Source organism: Narcine bancroftii, chromosome 5 (assembly GCF_036971445.1).
Source record: "Narcine bancroftii isolate sNarBan1 chromosome 5, sNarBan1.hap1, whole genome shotgun sequence".
NCBI classification, from domain to species: domain Eukaryota; kingdom Metazoa; phylum Chordata; class Chondrichthyes; order Torpediniformes; family Narcinidae; genus Narcine; species Narcine bancroftii.
In genome coordinates this window covers 191096188-191120017 of record NC_091473.1, presented here as the reverse complement: position 1 = coordinate 191120017, position 23830 = coordinate 191096188, and the positions used below count along the sequence as shown (strand labels likewise).

Below are 23830 nucleotides of genomic sequence, written 5' to 3'. Positions count from 1 at the left end.
GCAATTTAAAGGGCCGCTTCTGCTTCTTCAGGCGCATTCTTAGCAGAGAATGCACCTGAAAAAGCCTATTTAATGTTAATACCATCTGGTTGGAGAGTGTCCAGATGGAATATGAGGTGGTGTGCCTCAGTCTGGCAGTGCATGAGACCATGGACAGACATGTCAGCAAGGAAATGGGATGGGGAATTCAAATGAGTGACCACTGGGAGATCCCCGCTATTGTGGCGGACAGAGCTGAGGTGCTCAACGAAGCGATCTCCCCAATGTAGAGGAGACCATAACAGGAGCATCAGATGTATTAGATGACCCCTGCAGATTCACAAGTGAAATGTTGCTTCACTTGGAAGGACTGGCGTCCAGAATGGTGGAGAGGAAAGAGGTGTGGGCACAAGTGGATCATCCCCTGTGGTCACAGGGGTAGGTACCAAGGGGACGATTGGTGGGGATAGAGGAGTGCACAATCGGAGTCATTGAGGAAGCAATCCCTGCAGAATGCAGATAGGGGAGAAGAGGGGATTATATGTCTAGTGGTGGGATCACATAGATGGTGGCGGAAATGGTGGAGGAGGATGTGTTGGATGTGGAGGCTGGTGGGGTGGTAGGTGAGGACGAGGGAAATCCTGTCCTTGTGCATGGGGGCAGAGGAGGCCAGGGCAGATGCACAGGTAATAGAAGATATGTGGGTGAGGGCCGAGTTGATGGTGGTAGTGGGAAAGCCATATTGTTTGAAGGAGGACCTCTCTGATGAGATGTTCTTCTTCAAACTGTGAGCTTTAGACTTACTTCACCTGAAGAAATAGTTTCTTTCCACCTGGAACGTGATAAACAATTAATTAAAACTTAAACTTCTGCACTGAGAGAATCAGAATTTATTATCATGAGCAAGTCACAGAATTTGTTGTTCTGCAGAAGCGTCACAGGGCAAACATTCCATATAAACCACTTTACAAAAATAAATAAAAATAGTGCAGGGAAAAGTCAAAGTAAGGCAATGTCTCTGGTTCATTGTTCGTTCAGGAATCTGATGGCAGAGGGGAAGAAGCTGAGTGCTCGTCTTGAAGCTCCTGTACCTATTACTCGATGGTAGCAGAGTGAAGAGGGCATTGCCTGGATGGTGAGGGGTCCTTAAGTAAGTAGGACCAACATAGTCAAAGCAATCTTTTTGATTTATTTAACCTTCAGTTTTTATTTAAAAAGATTAATGCAGCATGGTTTGTGTAATGCTGTTACAGTGCCAGTGACCCGGCTTCGAATCTGGCTCTGTCTGCAAGGAGTTTGTATATCTACCCTTGCGTGGGTTTCCTCCAAACCTCCAAAACTGTATAGGGTTTGTAGGTTAATTGGGCGGGACGGCCAGAAAATGCTTCTACCGTGTTGTCAATTTTTTTTAAAATTAAAGATGTTGGAATTACATTGTAAATATAAATATTAAATCTAGATTTTATAAACCCTGTCTTGAAGGCCCCTCAGTTTAGAAATACCTCAAAAGCAGCAACTTACTTTGGAAACTCCTCATCTTGCCACTCTTCTCGGAGTTCCATGTCCTCAATCCGTACTTCAGCCAAAGACTCTAATTGTTCCTTCTGCAGACTAGAAAAGGAAAGGACACAGTGAGACAGTAGTTTTCTAACTCACAGATCAACGGGTGGGAGAAGAGCATGTTAAACTTCATGTGGAATCTTGGCCAGACTCTTAAGTTATTCGACCTAGTTCAAGTTAAAGCACAGTGCTGGAGAAACTCAGCAGGTCAAATGGTGTACTTCATATAGCAGAGATAAAGATACATAACCAATGCTTCAGACCTAAGCCCTTCATCAAGCTATACACAAAATGTGGGCAGGTGCCTAAATGAAATGGTGGGGGGGCGGGGTATAGGTGCTGGGAGCAGAGGCCCACAGGGATAAGGGACGGAAGGCACAAGAGAAAATGGGAGGGGAGGGTGGCTCTGTGAATGGAGAGGGAAGCGGGTGGGGAGCTGAAGGAAAGGAGACAGAGGGATGGGGGAGGGAGGGAGAACGTGGAGAGGGCTAGCTGAAACCAGAGAAGTCAATCTTAATGCCATCTGGTTGGAATATTAGGTGGTGCAGCTCCAATTTACGGGGTCCCTGGCTTGTTAGTGCACGAAGCCTTGGACAGATGTGGTTCCATTTTACTCACACCTTGATGAAGGGATCGAGCCCAAAACGTTGGTTGTGTATCTTTATCTTTACACGGTTTGACCTGTTGAGTTTCTCCAGCATTTTGTTTTTATTTCAATCATGGTACCTGCTGACTTTTGGGTTTCAGCTCAAGTTCAAGTTTATTATCATCTGACTGCACAAGTACAACTTGATAAAACTGTGTTCTCCGGTCCTCTGAGCAAAAACTTGCAAACGCACATCCAGCCATAATACATACAGACAAACAATACATACACAGTGCATATATAAGTATATAATAAATATTGTTAAATAAATGGTAGTATCTTGAAGGGTTTGTATGAGCAGTTCATCCGTTATTCACCGTTTTCACTGTCCGTGGGAAAGAAGCTGCTCCTCAACCTGGTGGTGCTGGCTCTGAACCTCCTGGATCTCTTCCCCGACGGGAGCAGCTGAAAGATGGTGTGCGCGGGGTGGAAGGGGTCCTCGATGATTTTGCGGACCCTCTTCAGACCACGATATTGATGGGGGGGGGGGCGGGGAGAAGGGAGATTCCAGTGATCCACTCTTCTGGTCCTGTGGATTGATATCTGATCCAACTCAATATGAAGGGAGCAATTATTGTATTGGGAGCACCTGCCTACATTTTGTTCATACCTTGATGAAGGGCTCAAGCCAGAAATGTTGGTTATATCTCTTGATCATTGCTACATAAAATACACTGTTTGAATTGCTGATTTACTTCAACCACTGCATCTGCACATTTTCGCATTCCAGTCCACTCTATTCTCGACAAGGTGATCTGTTTTCAAAGACAAAGGATAATGTTGCCTGGGAATTTAGAAAATTCAGTTGAAGCAACAATAGCAATTGACATGCTAATCATTAAATAAGAGTTTCAGGCCATTAAGATCTGGAATTGGCTAGGTGTCCTCCTCAGGCCTCTTTCTTTCTTTGGCTTGGCTTCACGGACGAAGATTTATGGAGGGGTAATGTCCACGTCAGCTGCAGGCTCATTTGTGGCTGACAAGTCCGATGCGGGACAGGCAGACACGGTTGCAGCGGAAAATTGGTTGGTTGGGGTTGGGTGTTGGGTTTTTCCTCCTTTGTCTTTTGTCAGTGAGGTGGGCTCTGTGGTCTTCTTCAAAGGAGGTTGCTGCCCGCCGAACTTTGAGGCGCCAAGATGCACGGTTGGAGGCGATATCAGCCCACTGGCGGTGGTCAATGTGGCAGGCACCAAGAGATTTCTTTAGGCAGTCCTTGTACCTCTTCTTTGGTGCACCTCTGTCACGGTGGCCAGTGGAGAGCTCGCCTCTTGGGAAGGTGATGGACCTCCATTCTGGAGACGTGACCTGCCCAGCGCAGTTGGATCTTCAGCAGCGTGGATTCGATGCTGTCGGCCTCTGCCATCTCGAGTACTTCGATGTTAGGGATGAAGTCGCTCCAATGAATGTTGAGGATGGAGCGGAGACAACGCTGGTGGAAGCGTTCTAGGAGCTGTAGGTGATGCCGGTACAGGACCCATGATTCAGAGCCGAACAGGAGTGTGGGTATGACAACGGCTCTGTATACGCTAATCTTTGTGAGGTTTTTCAGTTGGTTGTTTTTCCAGACTCTTTTGTGTAGTCTTCCAAAGGCGCTATTTGCCTTGGCGAGTCTGATGTCTATCTCGTTGTCGATCCTTGCATCCGATGAAAAGGTGCAGCCGAGATAGGTAAACTGGTTGACCGTTTTGAGTTTTGTGTGCCCAATGGAGATGTGGGGGGGTTGGTAGTCATGGTGGGGAGCTGGCTGATGGAGGACCTCAGTTTTCTTCAGGCTGACTTCCAGGCCAAACATTTTGGCAGTTTCCGCAAAACAGGACGTCAAGCGCTGAAGAGCTGGCTCTGAATGGGCAACTAAAGCAGCATCGTCTACAAAGAGTAGTTCACGGACAAGTTGCTCTTGTGTCTTGGTGTGAGCTTGCAGGCACCCCTACAGCTGACAAGGTTGTCATCCTTGGCTACTTCAACGCTCGCGTCGGCAAAGACTCAGAAACCTGGCCAGGAATCCTGGGCAAGCATGGTGTCGGCAAGTGCAACGACAACGGGCGCCTCCTGTTGGAGCTCTGCGCAGAACAGCGGCTTGTCATTACAAACCCCCTTTTTTCAGCAGAGGGACAGCCTGAAGACTACCTGGATGCATCCCCGATCCAAACACTGGCACCTCCTGGACTATGTCCTGGTGCAAGAAAGAGACAAACGAGATGTGCTCCACACCAGGGTCATGCCCAGCGCGGAATGCCACACTGACCACCGGCTGGTTCGCTGCAAGCTCAACCTTCACTTCAAGCCAAAGTCCAGGATCAGTAAAGCCCCCAGACAGAGGTTTAATGTTGGAAACCTGCAGTCAGACGAAGTGAGAGGAAACTTCCAGGCAAACCTCAAAGCAAAGCTCGAGGACGCAATCCGCCTCACGGACTCGTCCCCTGAAATCCTCTGGGATCAGCTGAAGACTACCATACTGCAATCCACTGAAGAGGTACTGGGCTTCTCCTCCAGGAAAAACAAGGACTGGTTCGACGAAAACAACCAGGAAATCCAGGAGCTGCTGGCAAAGAAGCGAGCTTCCCACCAGGCTCACCTTGCAAAGCCGTCTTGGCCAGAGAAGAAACAAGCCTTCCGTCGCGCATGCAGCCATCTTCAGCGCAAACTCCGGGAGATCCAAAATGAGTGGTGGACTAGCCTCGCGAAACGAACCCAGCTCAGCGCGGACATTGGCGACTTCAGGGGTTTTTACGAGGCTCTAAAGGCTGTGTACGGCCCCTCACCCCAAGTCCAAAGCCCGCTGCGCAGCTCAGACGGTAAAGTCCTCCTCAGCGACAAGATCTCCATCCTCAACCGATGGTCAGAACACTTCCAATCTCTTTTCAGTGCCAACCGCTCAGTCCAAGAATCTGCCCTGCTCCAGCTCCCTCAGGCCTACTCTCCTGCCTAATCCACATGAAGGCCCGAAACATTGGTTACTCTTTGCTTCCTAAAGATGATGCATGACCTGTCAAAATCAGAATTTATTGGTCGTGAACGTGGCACGAAATTCACTGTTTTGCATTCTTGAGACACTCCCTCTTGTAGATATCCTCGAGAGTGAAGACGAGTGCCCGTGATGGCGCTGGCCGAGTTCACAACTCTCTGTAGCCTTTTTCCATCCTGTGCATTGGCACCTCCATAACAGACAGCAATGCAACCAGTCAGAATGCTCTCCACGCTACACCTGTAAAAGTTTGCAAGTGTCTTTGCTGACGTACCAAATCTCCTCATGAAGTACAGGCGCAGGGCAAGCTTTCTTCGTGTTTGCATCGATATGGTCTGCTGATCCCTCAATGAGGAGTGGTTCGTGTTCAACTGATTTCCTCTTCAAGTCCACAATTATCTCCTTGGTTTTGGTAACAGTGAGTGGAACATTGCTGTTGTGACACCACTCAACGAGCTGATTTCTCTCCCTGGTTTGCTCCCTCATTACTGTCTGTGATTCCGCCAACAATACTTACTTTTTAATCATACACATGCAATTATTTGAATTCAAAATCTCCAGCTTTTGGGTTTAAACATCACTTCAGAAGTTAGTCCAGACTCCAGAATATAATCAATTAAGTTACTCATGTTGAAAAGAATCACAGATGGTTTTGTGTGCATGTAAGTGCAGGTTTACACTTGTTTATGCAGTCTACTTGGAGAAAAGTTCCATTCAGTTTATTGTTATGGAGTTATTCAGGAGAACTCATAGAATTTGGGAAATTTGACCTTCACTCTTGCTCAGTATATTAGTACAAGAATTATAAATATGTTAAGGTGACCTGTTTGCTGTAAATAGTGAGAAATATACCATGAAGAGCATTCTGACCATTGAATCACTGTCTTGTACAGAGGTGCCAATGCACAGGACAGGAAAAGGGGACAGAGAGTTGGGAACTTGGCCAGCGCCATCATGGGCACCAGTCTTCACTCCAGTGAGGACATCGACAGTGTCTCAAGAAGGCAGCCTCTATCCTCAAGGACCCCCACCACCCAGGTCATGCCCTCTTCTCACTGCTTCCATCAGGAAGGAGGGACAGGAGCCTGAAGGTGAACACCCAGCAGCGCAAGAGGCAGCTTCTTTCCCTCCACCATCAGATTCCTGAATGGACAATGAACCACAGACACCACCACAATTTATCTTCTTTTGTAACAATTTATCTTTTTAAAAGTTATAATTTAGAGCAATCTTGTGCCTGTAATGCAGTCGCAAACACCACGAATTTCGTGACTTGCTTACGACAATAAATTCTGATTCTGGTGTGATGCATGTGCCAGTGTTGGGATTGTCTGTAAAAGGCAAGGAAGTTGCTCACTTTCAGCGGGGCATGTCTTTGCACGTCATCAATGTGCAGAATTATCTCAAGCACTCTGAGAATGTCTACATAAGTGCCCGGATTTTTCTCAACCACACAATTTTCTCCAGTGGTGGAAAGAGTCGGGAAAATATCTGGAGGAGCAAATATTAAATATATGAGGGCAAGAAGCAACAAACAAAAATTCTATTTGGTTGTAGTTTCTCACTTCCGTGGAACATTACAGCACAGAAACGGGCCCTTTGGCCCTTCTAGTTTATGCCGACCTATTCTGCCACCCAGTCCATAGCCCTCCATACCTCTCTCATCATGTACCTGCTCCAAATTCTTAAAAATGTTGAAATTGAGCCCATCTTCACCACTTCATCTGCAGCTCGTTCCACTCTCTGTGTGAAGAAGTTCCCCTTAAACATTTCCTCTTTCACCTTTAACCCATGTCCTCTGGTTTGAATCTCACCTACCCTCAGTGGAAAAAGCCTACTATATCTATTCCCCTCATAATTTTAAATACCTCTATCAAATCTCCCCTCATTCTTCTATGCTCCAGGGGTTTAATCTTTCCCTGTAGCTCAGTTCCTGAAGTCCAGGCAACGTCCTAGCTAATCTTCTCTGCACTTTTTCAATCTAACTGATGTCTTTCCTGAGGTTAGGTGACCAAAACGGCATACAATATTTCACCGTGAAAAGAAATGTAATTTGATGCCTCAATATACAACACCCTGGCAACTCCCAAAAATAAAAACTGATCTGCTGAAACAACAGAAGTTGTCATACACCCAAACACAGCTTGTGGACTTTTACATTGCACTTACCAGGTTTAACTTCGATTACCTTAGTGTCTGATCAGCAGACTGAGCGGTGGATAAAGTGTGTCAAGCTTCCTTTCTTCTCATGATGTTGAGACAGTCTTGCTACGTGCTCCAGAAGAGACTGCAGACTGATCACATTATCGCACTTCACCTGGGACTGATGCGTGTGCTCTGCGGCCCCACCTATCAAACACGGTTACCTAGCAACCCTCCTATATTTGCCACTGATGACACAGAATGGAAGAGCAAAAGAGACAACCTCTCTTTAACCAGTGTCAGTGCAGATCAAGATTTGATAAGGTGAACAAAGAGGAACCATTTTTTGGGTGAGGGAAGGGTGGGGCAGGACCTTAAAATTAGACACTTAAGGGTTGAGCTCTGGAAGCATTGTGAGGAGTTTTAAGAGTTTTGGTACGTTACCAAAGACTTGCAAATTTCAACAGGTGGACCGTGGAGAGCATTCTGACCGTTTGCATCGCTGTCTAGTACAGAGGTGCCAATGCACAGGACAGGAAAAGGCTACTGGGAGTTGTGAACTCTGCCTGCGGCATCACCGGCACCAGTCTTCGCTCCATCGAGGACATCTACAAGAAAGCAGCCTCGCTCGTCAAGGACCCCCACCACCCAGACCATGCCCTCTTCACACTGCTACCCTCGGGAAGGAGGGACAGGAGCCTGAAGATGAGCACCCAGCAACACAAGGACAGCTCCTTCCTCTCCGCCATCAGATCTCTGAATGGACAATGAACCAAAGACACTACATTTCATTTATATCTTGATGAATGTTGGTTATGTATCTTTATCTTTGCTATATAAAGAACACTGTTTGACCTGTCAAGTTACTCCAGCGTTGTGTTTTTACTTCAGTCACCACATCTGTACATTTTCCAGTTTTACTCCTACTTCTATCTCACTTTCTATTTTGCGTTAACTTTTTCCAAATGTAATTTATAGCTGCCACAAACAACAAATTTCATGACATGTCCATGACAATAAATTTGGATTCTGACTCAAAGCACGATAGAAATTTTGGAAGTTTCTCCAGACCAAAAAGCTGTAGCGGTTGCAATTGTAAATCTTGTTAAAGAGAGCAATAATAATGTTGCCAGACAATAATCCAAAAGTTCCTGAAATAATGTTTTTTGAGCCTTCTTCCTGATTGCATTGACATGGAGGCCCCAGGATAGATCCTCAGAGATGCTGACATCCAGGAACTTGAAGTTCTTAACCCTTTCCATTGATGACCCCTCGATGAGTCCACGATCAGTGGCTTGGTTTCACTGACATTGAGTGCAAAGTGGTTGTTGTGGCACCAGATGTTACCATCATAGCAACAAACCAAAATTCCTTTATTGTCATGTAATCTTTGGCTTGGCTTCGCGGACGAAGATTTATGGAGGGGTATGTCCACGTCTGCTGCAGGCTCGTTGGTGACTGACAAGTCCGATGCGGGGCAGGCAGGCACGGTTGCAGCGGTTGCAAGGGAAAATTGGTGGGTTGGGGTTGGGTGTTGGGTTTTTCCTCCTTTGTCTCTTTTGTCAGTGAGGTGGGCTCTGCGGTCTTCTTCAAAGGAGGTTGCTGCCCGCCGAACTGTGAGGCGCCAAGATGCACGATTGGAGGCGATATCAGCCACTGGCGGTGGTCAATGTGGCAGGCACCAAGACGGTGCAATATTACATGGAATTTGTTTTCATTTGCTTTAAGACAGACACATTCACTATTGGTAGAAATTACAGTAAGAGAAAGTGAAGGAAAAGAGTCCCCTCAGAGTCGCTGAATGTCCATGGATTGGCCTCCAGCACAGTCGCAGCCGCACAGTCCAAACCATCAGCAGCCTGAGCTCCAGATCCGAACCTCCAACACGATCAGTGCTCTTGACACCCTCTCACGTTCCAGCTCCGACACCTGGAACCCCTTCAGCCAACCTCCAGCATTCCGCAGCCTGGTGTGAACCCCTCAACTGCAGTCACCACGCAGTCCATCACCTGCATGGGTTCTTTGCCTTGAGCAGCCAACAACCGTGGTTCCTCATGTGCTAACCCTTTCATTCCTGTTATCATTCTAGTTAATCTTCTTGGACGCCAGCATATCTTTCCTCAAATAAGGTGCCCAAAACTGTACACATTTACCCAGATAATTATCCAACAGATTGGGCAAGAAACAGGTCCGACCAAAGGGTAACCTACGTGCTTGCTCCTAGAGGGTCATCTGACCAGGCAGGTCGAAGGTTGTTTTCCCAGTGTCAATCAAGGTCAGCTTTGCCCCAGGCGAGGGCACACCATACAATTGGCTCTCTTGAATACCTTGCCTTATTTGGGCATACCTGAGCCAGCCCCTCCAGCCAGCTGCAGTATAAAGCCCATGTGGAGCAGCTCTCATTCTCTTTTTCCCCTGGGTACAAACCCTAGATCTTCTCCAGCTATGAGCCGTGTGCGAAGCTGGAGAATCAATTGTAAAGTGAGTGCCAGTACAGGGTGGGGGCTCTTGAGGTGCACGCCAAGAAAGGTCTGTTGTGCCTTATTCTTGTTATCAGTCTGATTAGAGTCTGAAGTTAAGTGGGATACCGTGCCTTTGGGTGGTGAGTACTGTTTGTTTAACCTTCGTTTAACAATGGGGAGTTGCAATTACAATGAGGATCTTGTTTCCTTTTTCAATATTTTTATTGAAATTCCACAAACAAAAACTACCAAAACCGAAGCTGCTTGGCAAAGAGAGGGAGAGAAAAAAAATTCCCTGTTGCATTAATAAATTACCTTATTAGTTAACTCCTCTGCATCAATACCAAATCAAAGGCCCGAGTGTCATTGAAAGTGGGCATGCAGGTACATCAGGCAGCGAGAAAAGCGAATGGTATGTTGGCATTCATAGAAAGATGGTTCAAGTACAGGAGCAGAGGTTCGACTGCAGTCATACAGGGCCTTGGTGAGACCACAGCTGGAGTATTGTGTACAGTTTTGGTCTCCTTATCTGAGGAAAGACGTTCTTGTTATAGAGGGAGTGCAAAGAAGGTTCACTAGATTGATACCAAGGATGGCAGGACTTGCATATGAAGAAAGGCAGGATCAATTAGGCTTATACTTGTTGGAATTTAGAAGATTGAGGGGGGATCTTATAGAAACGTTTAAAATTTTTAAAGTATTGGACAGGCTAGATATAGGAAGATTGTTCCCGATGTTGTGGAAAACCAGAACTGGGGTCACAGGGGAAGTCTTTAGGACTGAGATGAGAAAAAAAAATTCTCTCAGAGAGTGGTGAATCTGTGGAATTCTTTGCCACAGGAAGTAGTTGAAGTCATTTCTTATCCATATTTACGAGGGAGTTAGATTTGGCCTTTGTGGCTAAGGGGATCAGGGGAGAAGGCAAGAACTGGGTACTGAGTACTGGGTACTCAGCCACGATCAAAATAAATGGCGTTGAGGCAATAAGGGCCAAATGGCTTACTCCTGCACCTAGTTTCTATATTTGTTTGTAATTCAAAAAGGGTCCCCACAAGTGCTTGAAAATTTAAATCAGAAATTGAGGATGGAATCTTCTCCAAATTTAAACATGACGTGATGTCACATAGCCATTGGGCATGAGTAGGCGGTGCAATGACCTTCCATCTAAGCAACACCGCCCCACTAGCCAATAAGAGAAATAAAAGCTAATACATGCAGATCAGATGCCGTTAAAGTTATGTCACTCTCTCCAAAAATACCAAATAAAGCAGTTAAAGGATTAAAATTTATTTTAAAAAGTTCAGGGAAGGTTTAAAATACTTCCTACCAGTATTTCCCAAGAAATCCTGACTATTCAGACACCTATCAACATCTGCCTTAAATACACCCAACAACTTGGCCCTCCACAACCACCTGAGGCAGCAAATTCTAGAGGTTCACGACTCTGGCAAAAGAAATTCCTCCACATCTCTATTTTAAATGGGTACCCTTCAGTCCTGAAGTTGTGCCCTCTTGTCCTTGACTCCCCTACCATAGGAAACAACTTTGATACGTCTGCTGTGTCCTGGCCTTTCAACATTCGAAATGCTTCTGTAAAGACCCCTCATTCTTCTGAACATGGAGTACAGTTCAAGAGCCGTCAAACATTCCTCATATGCTAATCGCTTCAATCCAGGAATCATTCTTGTGAATCTTCTCTGAACCCTCTCCAACGCCAGCACATATAAGGAGCCCAAAACTGCCCCCTGTACTCCAAGTGAGGCCTCACTGGTGCCTTACAGAGTCTCAACATCACATCCCTGCTCTTGTACCCTATCCCTCTAGAAATGAACGGCAACACTGCATTCACCTTCTTCACCACTGACTCAACCTGGAGGTCAACCTTAGGGTATCCTGCACAAGGACTCCCAAGTCCATTTGCACCTCCAAATTTTGATTATTTAAATGACAGTCAGACCTTTTATTCCTCCTGCCAAAGTGCATGGACCATACACTTTCCAACATTGTTTTCATTTGACACCTCTGTCTGTTCTCCTCATCTGTCTAAGTTTCCCTGTAGCCTTTCTATTTCCTCCTCGCTACCTGCCCCTCCACCCTTCTTTGTATCATCTGCAAACTTAGCCACAAAGCCATTTATTCCACAATCCAAATCCTGAGCAAACAAATTAAAAAGTGTTCCGAACATTGGCCCCTGCAGTACACCACTGGTAACCGGTAAACCAACCAGAATAGAGTGAAAGACCATTACTGTGGTCAAAACACAGAAATGGTAGAGGAACTCAGCCAGTTTCACAGCGCCCATAAGGGGTAAAGATGCATTACCGGTGCTCTGGGCTGAAGCCCTTCTGCGGGGGGTGGGGGGGGGGGGGAATGGGTGAGTGATAAAAGAGGCATCTGAATTAAAGATTGGGGAGAGAAAGGGGGAAGAGTCCAGACCCACAGACAAAAAATGTTCATTGGATATGATAAGAGGAATGGGGAGAATTGATTTTGGCTCTGTGAAAGGAGGCAAGGGAAAAGGGAAGAGAGAGCAGATGGAAAGGCAGCAGGAAAGATGGTGGGGGGGGGTGGGTGGATGCAAACAGAAATCGAAAAAGTCAATGTTAATGCCATCCGGTTGGAGGGAGCCCAGAGGGAAGATGAGGGGTTGTCCCTCCAATTTGCAGGTGGTCTCAATCTGGCAGTGCATGAGACCATGAACAGAAACGTAAGTAAGGGAATTGAACTGGGTGGCCAACCAGAATAGGATCCTTTTATTCCCACTCTTCTGTTTCCTGCCAATCAGCTAACTAGCTGGATTACAACACCACAGAGGCTGATTTACAGCATCTAATTTCCCACTCCATCATCTGCTGTGTGGATGACCTTTGAGGTAACATGGGTTTTATGACCACCTGCCAAATCAGGTCCCCATTCCCTCTTTTGCCTGGTTAGGTCTGAGTCACTGTTTGTTTATTCCAATTCTATCACTGAGGTTTTCCTTTAAATTTCGACGTACAGCACGGTAACAGGCCCTTCCAGCCCACGAGCCCATGCCACCCAATTAACCTACACCTCCCCCAGTGCATTTGGAAAGATGGGAGGAAACCAGAGCACCCGGAAGAAACCCACACAGACAAGGGGAGAATGTAAAAACTCCTTATAGACAGTGCCTGATTCGAACCCGGGTCGCTGGCGCTGTAATAGTGTTGAGATAATCACCGCACTAACCATGCTGCCCCTGGAGAAACTTAGTTCATGTCAGTTGGAGGATTGAGTTCAGGAGCCGTGAGGCTGCAGCTCTACAAATTTCTGGTGACACCACGCTTGGAGTATTGTGTTCAGGAGACTATTGTGTTCAGTTCTGGTCACCTCATTACAGGAAGGATGTGGAGAGGTTGCAGAGGAGATTTACCAGGATGTTGGCTGGATTTGAAAATAAGTCTTATGAGGCAAGGTTAACAGAGCTGGGACTTTTCTCTTTGGAGTGAAGAAGGATGAGAGGAGACTTAATAGAGGTCTACGAGATTCTGAGGGGCATAGATAAGGTGGACAGCCAGAGAACATGTGTATAAAGTGAATGGAGGAAAGTTTAAGGGAGACATCAGAGGTATGTTTTTTTTTGAACACTAGAGTTGTGGGTATCTGGAATGCATTGCATGGTGATGGAGGCTGGAACAATAAGGGCATTTAAGAGATTCTTAGGCATGTGAATGAAAGAAAAATAGAGGGTTATGAGGTAGGGAAGGTTTTGCTTTTTTTGGGGGGTTAGGTATTTAGACACAGGCGGCACAGTTAGTGTAGGAGTGGCGAGATTAGCATAGCGGTTAGTGCATGGTTTCCTACCACCCTCAAAAAATGTACAGTGTTGAAGGTCAATTGGATATAATTGGGCCGCACGGCCTGTTAGTATTTAACATTTAATTTTAAAAAAATTTTAAAAAAACATTGTGAGCTGAAGGGCCAGTCATGTTCACATTGCCCTGTGCAGCAAGAGTCTTTTGGCATCACTTTACAAAGATACCCCATTTCTTACCACCAAGGTGCCCCACTTTTCCACATTCATTTCCCCCAACACCATCGTGGGCCTCCGTCGGTCGTGGTCGTCCATGGGCTTCTGGAAGCTGGAGTGGCCTCTCCAGGGCACAAACCAGGCCAGTGTAGATATGGAGGTCCCTCTGTTGCCCATGCAGTGGGACCCCTCCCCACCCTCCCCCCCCCATCCATGCTTACAGGTCCAAAGGAATGACGAAAGTCAATACAATTTGGTGCCAGCAGTCACCGTGCCGGTGCTGGTTACAGCCGCCTTCTGAACTCCAACTCCAGATTTTTCCCCTCGGCGTTTACTCCCAAAGCCTTTCCCATGAGTGGATTTAGCCATGAGGCAGCGGAGATTTGAAATTGGAGTTTTCCCTCTTCTGGTTGAGTTACCATCCATGATTAACAAGCCCCATCTGTTTGGGACAACTGATTTCAAGGCTCCAGTGACCCACCTTTATCCCTTCTCCTGTCTGTGAGAACAACTTCGCTGGTCATAAGACCTATGCCACACGTGAAGGCCAGGAGATGGACTTGGTTGTCAGAGGCTGTTTGAGCTGCACGCCACGAAGAGCATTTGTGCAACAGTGGGAGCTCGTCCCCACTATCACCCTTTGGCAATGACAACCTTTAGAGAGATAAATAGTTCAAACTGCAATTTGAACTATTCAGCACAGAAATATGCTGGCTTAAACACATTGGCCCCTGCTTTTGCCTAAACTTGTCCCATTTGCCTGGGTTTGGCCCGTCATTCTTCTGAGCCATACCTATCTATGTACCTGTCCTTTCAACAGAATTGTACCTCCCCTCTACCATTTCCTCTGGCAGCTGATTCCCATGCTAATTCCCATTTCCCATGGTGAGAAAGTCTTAGACAAGAGGGCACAACCTCAGGATTGAAGGGGGTCAGTCCGCTTAGAACAGAGATGTGGAGGAATTTCTTCAACCAGAGGGCGGTGAACCTGGAATTTGTTGCCACAGGCAGTTGTGGAGGCCGGGTCATTGGGTGTATTTAAAGTTGCGTTGATAGGTTCTTGACTAACCAGGACACCAAAGGATACGGGGAGAAGGCCGGGCAGTGGGGCTGAATGGGAGAATGGTTAAATGGCGGAGCAGACTCAATGGACTGAATATCCTGTCTCTGCTTCTATATCTCATTTCATGCTCACCACCCTCTGTGTGAAAAATTTTCACCTCAGCTTCCTTTTTAAACCTTTCCACCGTCACCTTTTCCTATTAACTTCAGACTCCCCTACCCTGGGGCAGGTTATTTATGCCTCTTTTGTTTGTAAGAGGGTCACCTCTCAACCTCCCATGCTCCAGAGGAAATCTTTTTTGAAAATTAAATTTAAATGTTCAATCTAACAGGCTCTTTCGGCCCATGAGCCCACGCTGCCCAATTATACCCAACTGACCTACAATCCCCGTTATGTTTTGAATGGTGGGAGGAAACTGTAGTACCCAGAGGAAACCCACACAGACACGGGGAGAAGGTATAAACTCCTTACACACAGTGCTGGATACAAATCCAGGTCACTGGCGCTGTAACAGCGTCGAGCTAACCATGCCGTTCCTAAAAGGCCTTGATCTATCCATTCTCTCTTTGTAACTTAAGTCTTCCTGTCCCCATGACATTTTTATGGGTTTTTTTCTGCACTTTTTCCCTCTTAATAACATCCTTCCTGCAGCTCGGAAACCAGAACTACACACAATACCCCTGTGTGACTGTAACATGACATCCCAACTCTCGTTCCCAATGTTCCCAAGGTAATTGTGAGCCAGATGACTTCTTCAAATAGAATCAGAATTTATGGGCATGAACATGCCAGAAAATTTGTTGTTTTGCAGCAAATACAATAAACCCCCTGGTATCTTCAATTCAAGCAACTGGCAAAAAAAAATCATGGAAAATAAATTAAAAAAATTAATATAAATAAGAATAAAACAATAGATACAAAATTCACGTTTAAAATTGTAAAAGTAAATGTTCTCTGCAGTAGCTCATAAACCTGGGAGAAGATGGGAGCCAAATATCCAGCCAGCAGAGGGAGGGCCTTGGTTGGGCTTTGCTTGTAGCAGCTGATTGAATAAAGTTGTGTGAAGCAGCAATGCCCAGGATGAAGAACTGGTTGATGCTGCTCCCTTTTGGGGTGACTCTCTTAAAGTGTCTCCTTATCTCCGGTCAGAGGCTTTATCTCTAAACTTAGGGGGGTGGGGGTGGAGTTGGAGTTAATTATCCATAATGTTATTGCTCGTCTTTCGGGCGGCTCCATCGAGGGGGAGGAACCTGCAGATGCAGCAACAGTTAAATGTTTTCAAAGAATGTGACTGAAAATAAAGTAAAATGCTTTAAGGTTTATATATTCGTGCAAGTGAAGTTTGTTCAGTGTAGTATTTTTGTCTTTTAAACTGTTTATTCTTAATGCAAATGCATTAATTAGGCATTGTATTTCAAGAAACCGGAAATACCAATCTCCATAGGTGCTGAATATCAGAGGTTCAGACTCCTGTACCTCCTTCTTGATGGTAGCAGAGCAAAGAGGGGATGGCCCTTGAGGATAGAGGTTGCTTTCTTAAGTCAACGCCTATTGTAGATGTCCTCGAAGGGGTGGAGACTGATGCCCGTGATGGCGCTAGGTGAGTTAATTACCCTCTGGAGTTTTTTTCCTCTTCAACACCAAGACAACGAAAACAAGAAAGAAGAGAAGAAAAGGGCAACAAAGAAACAACAGATGGCCAACCCAGAGGAAGAAGAAGAGGAAGAGTACAGTGAAATAGAAGAAGAAGGGAAAGGCAAGATAAAGGATATACTTTCTCTTATTAAAGATTACATGGAGTCATTTAAAGAATGGCAAGCGCAAGAATTTAATGATTTAAGAAGAAGAATAAACAATACAGAAGAGAAAATGAATAAAATAGATATGACCTTATCAGAAATGGGAAAAAGAATGGACAAGGTGCAAGAACGAGAAGCAGCAGTAGAAATGGAGGTAGAGGACTTAAAAAAGAAATTAGAGGAATCTAATAAAAAAGTTAAAGAGACACAAGAACTGTTAGCTCAGAAAATAGATATAATGGAAGAAATAACATAAAGATAGTGGGCCTTAAGGAAGATGAAGAAGGCAAGAATATGAGGGAGTTTATAAAAGAGTGGATCCCTAGGATCCTAAGATGTCCAGAACTACAGCAAGAAATGGAAATAGAAAGGGCACATAGAGTATGGGCCTCTAAACCACAACCACAACAAAAACCAAGATCTATTGTAGTAAAATTCCTAAGATATACTACAAGAGTAAAGGTACTGGAGAAGACAATGGAAAAAGTAAGAGAGGGCAACAAACCACTGGAGTATAAAGGGCAAAAAATCTTCATTTATCCAGATATAAGTTTTGAACTCCTAAAGAAGAGAAAAGAGTTCAATACAGCAAAGGCGATTTTATGGAAGAAAGGGTATAAATTTATACTAAAGCATCCAGCGGTATTGAAAATATTTATTCCAGGACAACAAAACAGACTATTCTCGGATCCAGAGGAAGCATGAAAATTTGCAGAACAATTACAAAATAGACTGAGAGATGAAGACGTGTAACGAGAGTACAAAAGACTGCGAACTAAAAAGACATAAGTTTTGAACTCCTGAAGAAGAGGAAGGAGTTCAAAACATCGAAAATGATCTTATGGAAAAAAACTATTCTCGGATCCAGAGGAAGCAAGGAAATTTGCAGAACAACTACAAAACAAACAGAGAGATGAAGACATGTAATAAGAGTAAAAATGACCACGATTTATATGTATGTGGGTAAAGAGGTATATGTGTGTATATGTATAATGTGCATACATGAATGTATCCATATTTAGAGAAAAATATAGATAGTATAGACAAGAATTAATAAGGGAAGGAAATGGAATAGAGGGAATAAGGAGGGAATTAAAAGAGTGACCTTTGTCACATATGAAAAGTGAAATCTTTTCTGGGGGGGGCTGGGTGGGGGGGTGTTACGGTCACTGCAAAATCAGCTGACGCTTGCGAGTGAATTCGCAAATCCAAATGGAGAGGGGAGATGTGGTTGTCCGACAAGGGATAAAGGACAACTCAGGAGGGGAAGGGGGGATTGGGGCTAAAGGAGTTTTAAATAGGAGAATAAAGAAAATGTTTGATGTTTTAGGAATGTTGTCTTATAAAGAATTCAAAACAAGAAAACAGAAATGGATAAGAAGGAAAGGTAATGATGGAGAAACGGAAAGGGAAGATAAACAAAGTATAAAATGGCTACGTTGAACTATATGAGTTTAAATATTAATGGAATACATAACCAAATTAAAAGGAAGAAACTGCTAAATTTACTGAAAAAAGAAAAAATTGATATAGCATTTGTGCAAGAAACACATTTAACTGAATTGGAGCATAAGAAATTAAAGAGAGATTGGGTAGGATACGTAACAGTAGCATCGTATAATTCAAAAGCAAGAGGAGTAGCGATATTAATTAGTAAAAATGTGCCATTTAAAATAGAAGAGGAAATAATAGATCCAGCAGGGAGATATGTAATGATAAAATGTCAGATATATTTGGAGTTTTGGAATCTACTCAATGTATATTCACCTAAGGAAGATCAAAAGTTTATGCAAGATATTTTTTTGAAGATAGCAGATACGCAAGGGAACATATTAGTAGGAGGGGATTTCAACCTGAATTTGGATTCAAATATGGACAAAACTGGGAAAAAAATAACAGAAAGAACAAAGTAACCAAATTTATAATTAAATCGATGGAAGAAATGCAACTTTTGGATATATGGAGGAAACAACACCCAAAGGAAAAGGAATATTCATATTACTCGGCTAGACATAAAACATACTCAAGAATAGACCTATTTTTGGGGGAGTCACGTGATGGAGTAGTGGCCGGACGGTGAACTCCAGCCCTCTCCAGAAAAGTCGGGAAAAACAAAGGAAAACACAAAGGCACAGAAATAAAAGTTACAGAAAAGTGAGTATAAAGGTGGAAAGAAGATGGCGACAAAAAAAGAAAAATCGAAAGCAACGGTAAGAAGAGAGGAAGAGAAGACAAAGGAGGAAAAAGGTGAAGGCCTTACCTGTCCGAAGAGGCCCGCTGCGGAGAGAGAAACCCGCTCACTCAGGTCGGTAAATAATGGACTACAAAAATGGCTCGCAGAGCCGAGCAAAAGTGCGCAACCGCGCATGCGCGAAGTTTCGCACATGCGCGATGCGAATGAAAAAAAACACACCGACGGGAGGGGGGACCAGCTGGGGAGTCGATCTCCACAGCCGGCAACGACAGCTGCAGAACACCTGCAGCAAGAAGAGACCACAGAAGACAACAGAAACAAGAAAGAAGAGAAGGAAAGGGCACCAAAGAAACAACAGATGGCCAACCAAGAGGAAGAAGAAGAGGAAGAGTATGGTGAAATAGAAGAAGAAAAGAAAGGCAAGGTAAAGGATATACTTTCTCTTATTAAAGAATACATGGAGTCATTTAAAGAATGGCAAACACAGGAATTTAATGATTTAAGAAGAAGAATAAACAACACAGAAGAGAAAATGAATAAAATAGAGATGACCTTAACAGAAATGGGAAAGAAAATGGACAAGATGGAAGAGCGGGCAGTAGCAGCAGAAATGGAGGTAGAAGACTTAAAAAAGAAATTGAAGGAATCTAATAAAAAAACTAAAGAGACACAAGAACTACTAGCTCAAAAAATAGATACAATGGAAAATTATAACAGAAGAAATAACATAAAGATAGTGGGCCTTAAGGAAGATGAAGAAGGCAAGAATATGAGGGAGTTTATAAAAGAGTGGATCCCTAAGACCCTAAGATGTCCAGAACTACAGCAAGAAATGGAAATAGAAAGGGCACATAGAGTATGGGCCTCTAAACCACAACCACAACAAAAACCAAGATCTATTGTAGTAAAATTCCTAAGATATACTACAAGAGTAAAGGTACTGGAGAAGACAATGGAAAAAGTAAGAGAGGGCAACAAACCACTGGAGTATAAAGGGCAAAAAATCTTCATTTATCCAGATATAAGTTTTGAACTCCTAAAGAAGAGAAAAGAGTTCAATACAGCAAAGGCGATTTTATGGAAGAAAGGGTATAAATTTATACTAAAGCATCCAGCGGTATTGAAAATATTTATTCCAGGACAACAAAACAGACTATTCTCGGATCCAGAAGAAGCACGAAAATTTGCAGAACAATTACAAAAATAGACTGAGGGAGGAAGACGGGTAATGAGAGTTAAAATGATCACGATTGATATTTATGTGGGTAAAGACAAAAATAGACTGAGGGATGAAGACAGGTAATGAGAGTAAAAATGATCACGATTGATATGTATGCGGGTAAAGAGGTATAAGAGTGAATAGAGACAATGTGCATACGTGAATGTATCTGTACTTAGAGGAAAATATAGATAGTATAGACACGAATTAATAAGGGAAGGTAATGGAATAGAGAGAATAAGGAGGGAATTAAAAGAGTGACCTTTGTGACATATGAAAAGTGAAATCTTTTCTGGGGGGGGCGGGGTGAGGGGAAATAGCGGTCACTGCAAAATCAGTTGACGCTTGCGAGTGGATTCGCAAATCCAAATGGAGAGGGGAGATGTGGTTGTCCGACAAGGGATAAAGGACAACTCAGGAGGGGAAGGGGAGATTGGGGATAAATAAGATAGAAATAGGAGAATAAGGAAAATGTTGGATGTTGTAGGAATGTTGTCTTATAAAGAGTTGAAAATAAGCAAACAGAAATGGAAAAGGAGGAAAGATGGAAAAATGGAAAGAGAAGATAAACAAAATATAAAAGGGCTACGCTGAACTACATGACTTTAAATATTAATGGAATACATAACCAAATTAAAAGGAAGAAACTACTAAATTTAAATGAATAAATGTATTCCATTAGAAAAAATAACATATAGGTTAAGAAATAATATTGAAATATTCGAACAAGTATAGGAGCCTTACATTAAATACAATAGCGAAAACCTAACGGGGACAAACATTACCTAAGTTGATGGAAGGAGAAAGAAAGAAAAGAATGGACTCAGTAGAATTTCTGGTGTATTTTTGTTGAATGACAACATTGTCTGACTGGCTTAATGCAACCTAGATTGTATACCTAAAATGGATGAGAGGGGGGGGGTGGGGGGGTGGCTTGGGAGGAGGGGGGGGGGAGAAAAAGTCACTGTATATGTGTGAAAAAGAAATAGTGTATATCATGGCTAATGTGATTTATGGTGTGAAAAATAAAAATTAAAAAAAAAGAATTGACCTATTTTTGTTATCAGCTCGTATGCAAGATAGAGTAGAAAAAACAGAATATAAAGCTAGAATACTATCGGACTATTCACCCTTAATATTGACAGTAAAGTTAGAGGACATCCCTCCAAGAATGTATAGATGGAGATTAAATCCCATGTTACTTAAAAGGCAGGATTTTAGAGAATTTATTGAAAAATAAATTAAAATGTATTTTGAAATAAATACGGAATCAGTGAAAGATAAGTTTATACTATGGGATGCAATGAAAGCATTCATTAGAGGGCAAATAATAAGTTATGTAACCAAGATGAAGAAGGATTATAATCAGGAAACAGAGCAGTTGGAAAGGGAAATAGTAAATATAGAAAAAGAATTAGTAATGAAGGAAGATACAACTAAAAGAAGAGAATTGGCAGATAAAAAAATAAAATATGAAACACTACAAACATATAAGGTGGAGAAAAATATAATGAAGACAAAACAGAAATATTATGAACTAGGTGAAAAAACGCACAAAATCCTAGCATGGCAGCTTAAGACAGAACAAGCTAAGAAAATGGTATTGGCATCAAGGAAAAAAGATAAACAAATTACATATAATCCAAAAGAAATTAAGGAAAACTTTAGAGAATTCTATGAACAATTATACCGAACTGAAAACAAAGGGAAAGAAGGGAAAATAGATGAATTTCTAACTAAAATTGAACTACCAAAACTACAAATAGAGGAACAAAATAAATTAACAGAGCCATTTGGAATAGTAGAAATACAAGAGATAATTAAAAAATTACCAAATAATAAGACACCAGGAGAGGATGAATTCCCAATAGAATTCTATAAAACATTTAAAGACTTATTAATTCCGCCCCTCCTGGAAGTAATCAACCAGATTGATAAAACGCAAAGCTTACCAGATTCATGTAAAACAGCAATAATTACAGTAATACTAAAGCAAGGGAAAGATCCACTCACACCAGCGTCATATAGACCAATATCTTTACTTAACACAGATTATAATAGCTAAATTATTAGCAAACAGATTAGCAGAGTATGTACCGAAAATGGTAAATCTAGACCAAACTGGATTTATCAAAAAAAGATGCACAACAGACAATATTTGTAAATTTATTAACTTAATTCATGCAGTAGAAGGGAATAAAGCACCAACAGTAGCAGTTGCTTTAGACGCAGAGAAGGCCTTTGACAGAGTAGAATGGAATTATTTGTTCAAAGTATTGCAAAAATTCAGTTTACCGGAGAAGTATATTAATTGGATTAAAGCATTAAATGGACATGTATCAAAGCAATTTAACTTAAGCAGGTCAACACGACAGGGATGCCCACTATCACCTTTATTGTTTGCGTTAGCTATAGAACCACTAGCAGAATTGATAAGAACAGAAAAAAATATAAAAGGGATAAAAATAAAAGACAAGGAATATAAAATCAGTTTATTTGCGGATGATGTTATAGTATACTTAACAGAATCAGAACTATCAATAAAAGAATTATATAAGAAATTGAAGGAATATGGAGAAGTGTCGGGTTACAAGATCAACGTAAATAAAAGTGAAGCAATGCCTATGAATGATGCAGATTTCTCAAAATTTAAGAAAGAATCACCATTTAGATGGCAAATGCAAGCAATAAGATACCTAGGTGTACAAATAAACAAAAATCTCGGCCAACTATATAAACTCAATTATTATCCACTAATGAAAAAATTACAGGATGATTTAGAGCATTGGAAAGATTTTCCACTAACACTAATAGGAAGGATAAACTGTATTAAAATGAACATTTTTCCAAGGATATTATACCTATTTCAGGCATTGCCAATACAACTGACAGAGAAATTCTTCAAGGAGTTAAAGAAAATAATAAGGAAATTTTTATGGAAAGGGGGGAAACCGAGGATAGCACTAGATAAATTAACAGAATGATATAAACAAGGAGGCTTACAACTGCCAAACTTTAAAAATTATTATAGAGCCGCACAATTAAGATACCTATCAGATTTTTATCAAACAAGGGAAAAGCCAGATTGGACTAGATTAGAATTAGATAAAATAGGGGAAAAGACACCTGAACACATATTATATAAATGGGATGAAAAATTGGTACAACATAGAAGTTCTCCAGTATTACATCATCTACTCAATATTTGGAAGAAGATTCATGTAGAAAGAAATAAAACAAATTATCAATTACCAAAACTAATATTGACGCAAAACAAGTTACTCCCTTTTACAATAGATAACCTTTCCTTTAGAGAATGGGAGAAAAAAGGGATTAAAAGAATAGAAAATTGATTTTCAGGAAATAGATTACTATCCTTTGAACAAATGAAAGATAAATACAATATAACTCAAGATACAGCACTGGCATATTACCAATTGAGATCCTACTTGAAGGATAAATTAGGAAGCAGTTTGAGTTTGCCAGAGGGAAGTAACTTTGAATATGTGATTACAGATACAATGATAATCAAAAGATTTATAACAAATATGTATATTAAACTGCAAGAAAAGGAGAATGAGGAAACAAATGGTAAAACTAAACAAAAATGGGAACAGGATTTAAATATAAAGATAAAAAAGGAAACATGGGAGAAGTTATGCTCTGGAACGATGAGAAATACAATAAATATGAGGTTACGTATGATACAATATAACTGGATACACAGACTATACATTACACCTCAAAAGTTAAATAAATGGGACCCAACAGTATCTGATAGATGTTTTCGATGTAAAAAAGAAATGGGAA

The 23830-nt window shown here is 42.4% G+C and overlaps 1 protein-coding gene across 10 annotated transcripts in view; it reads right to left on the bottom strand.

Annotated features, from left to right (window-relative positions):
* Positions 1-23830, bottom strand: part of bnipl (BCL2 interacting protein like) — a 72099-nt gene that overhangs the window by 39907 nt on the left and 8362 nt on the right. For 2 of the 10 annotated variants that reach the window (XM_069940383.1, XM_069940384.1), the window contains exon 2: positions 1501-1590. In XM_069940383.1, coding sequence (XP_069796484.1) covers positions 1501-1590 — 90 coding nt within the window. Of the gene's footprint in view, positions 1-783; positions 812-1500; positions 1591-6507; positions 6642-7319; positions 7503-23830 lie in introns of those variants that run through there. The other 8 variants (XM_069940386.1, XM_069940389.1, XM_069940387.1 and 5 more) reach the window with 8 other exon arrangements.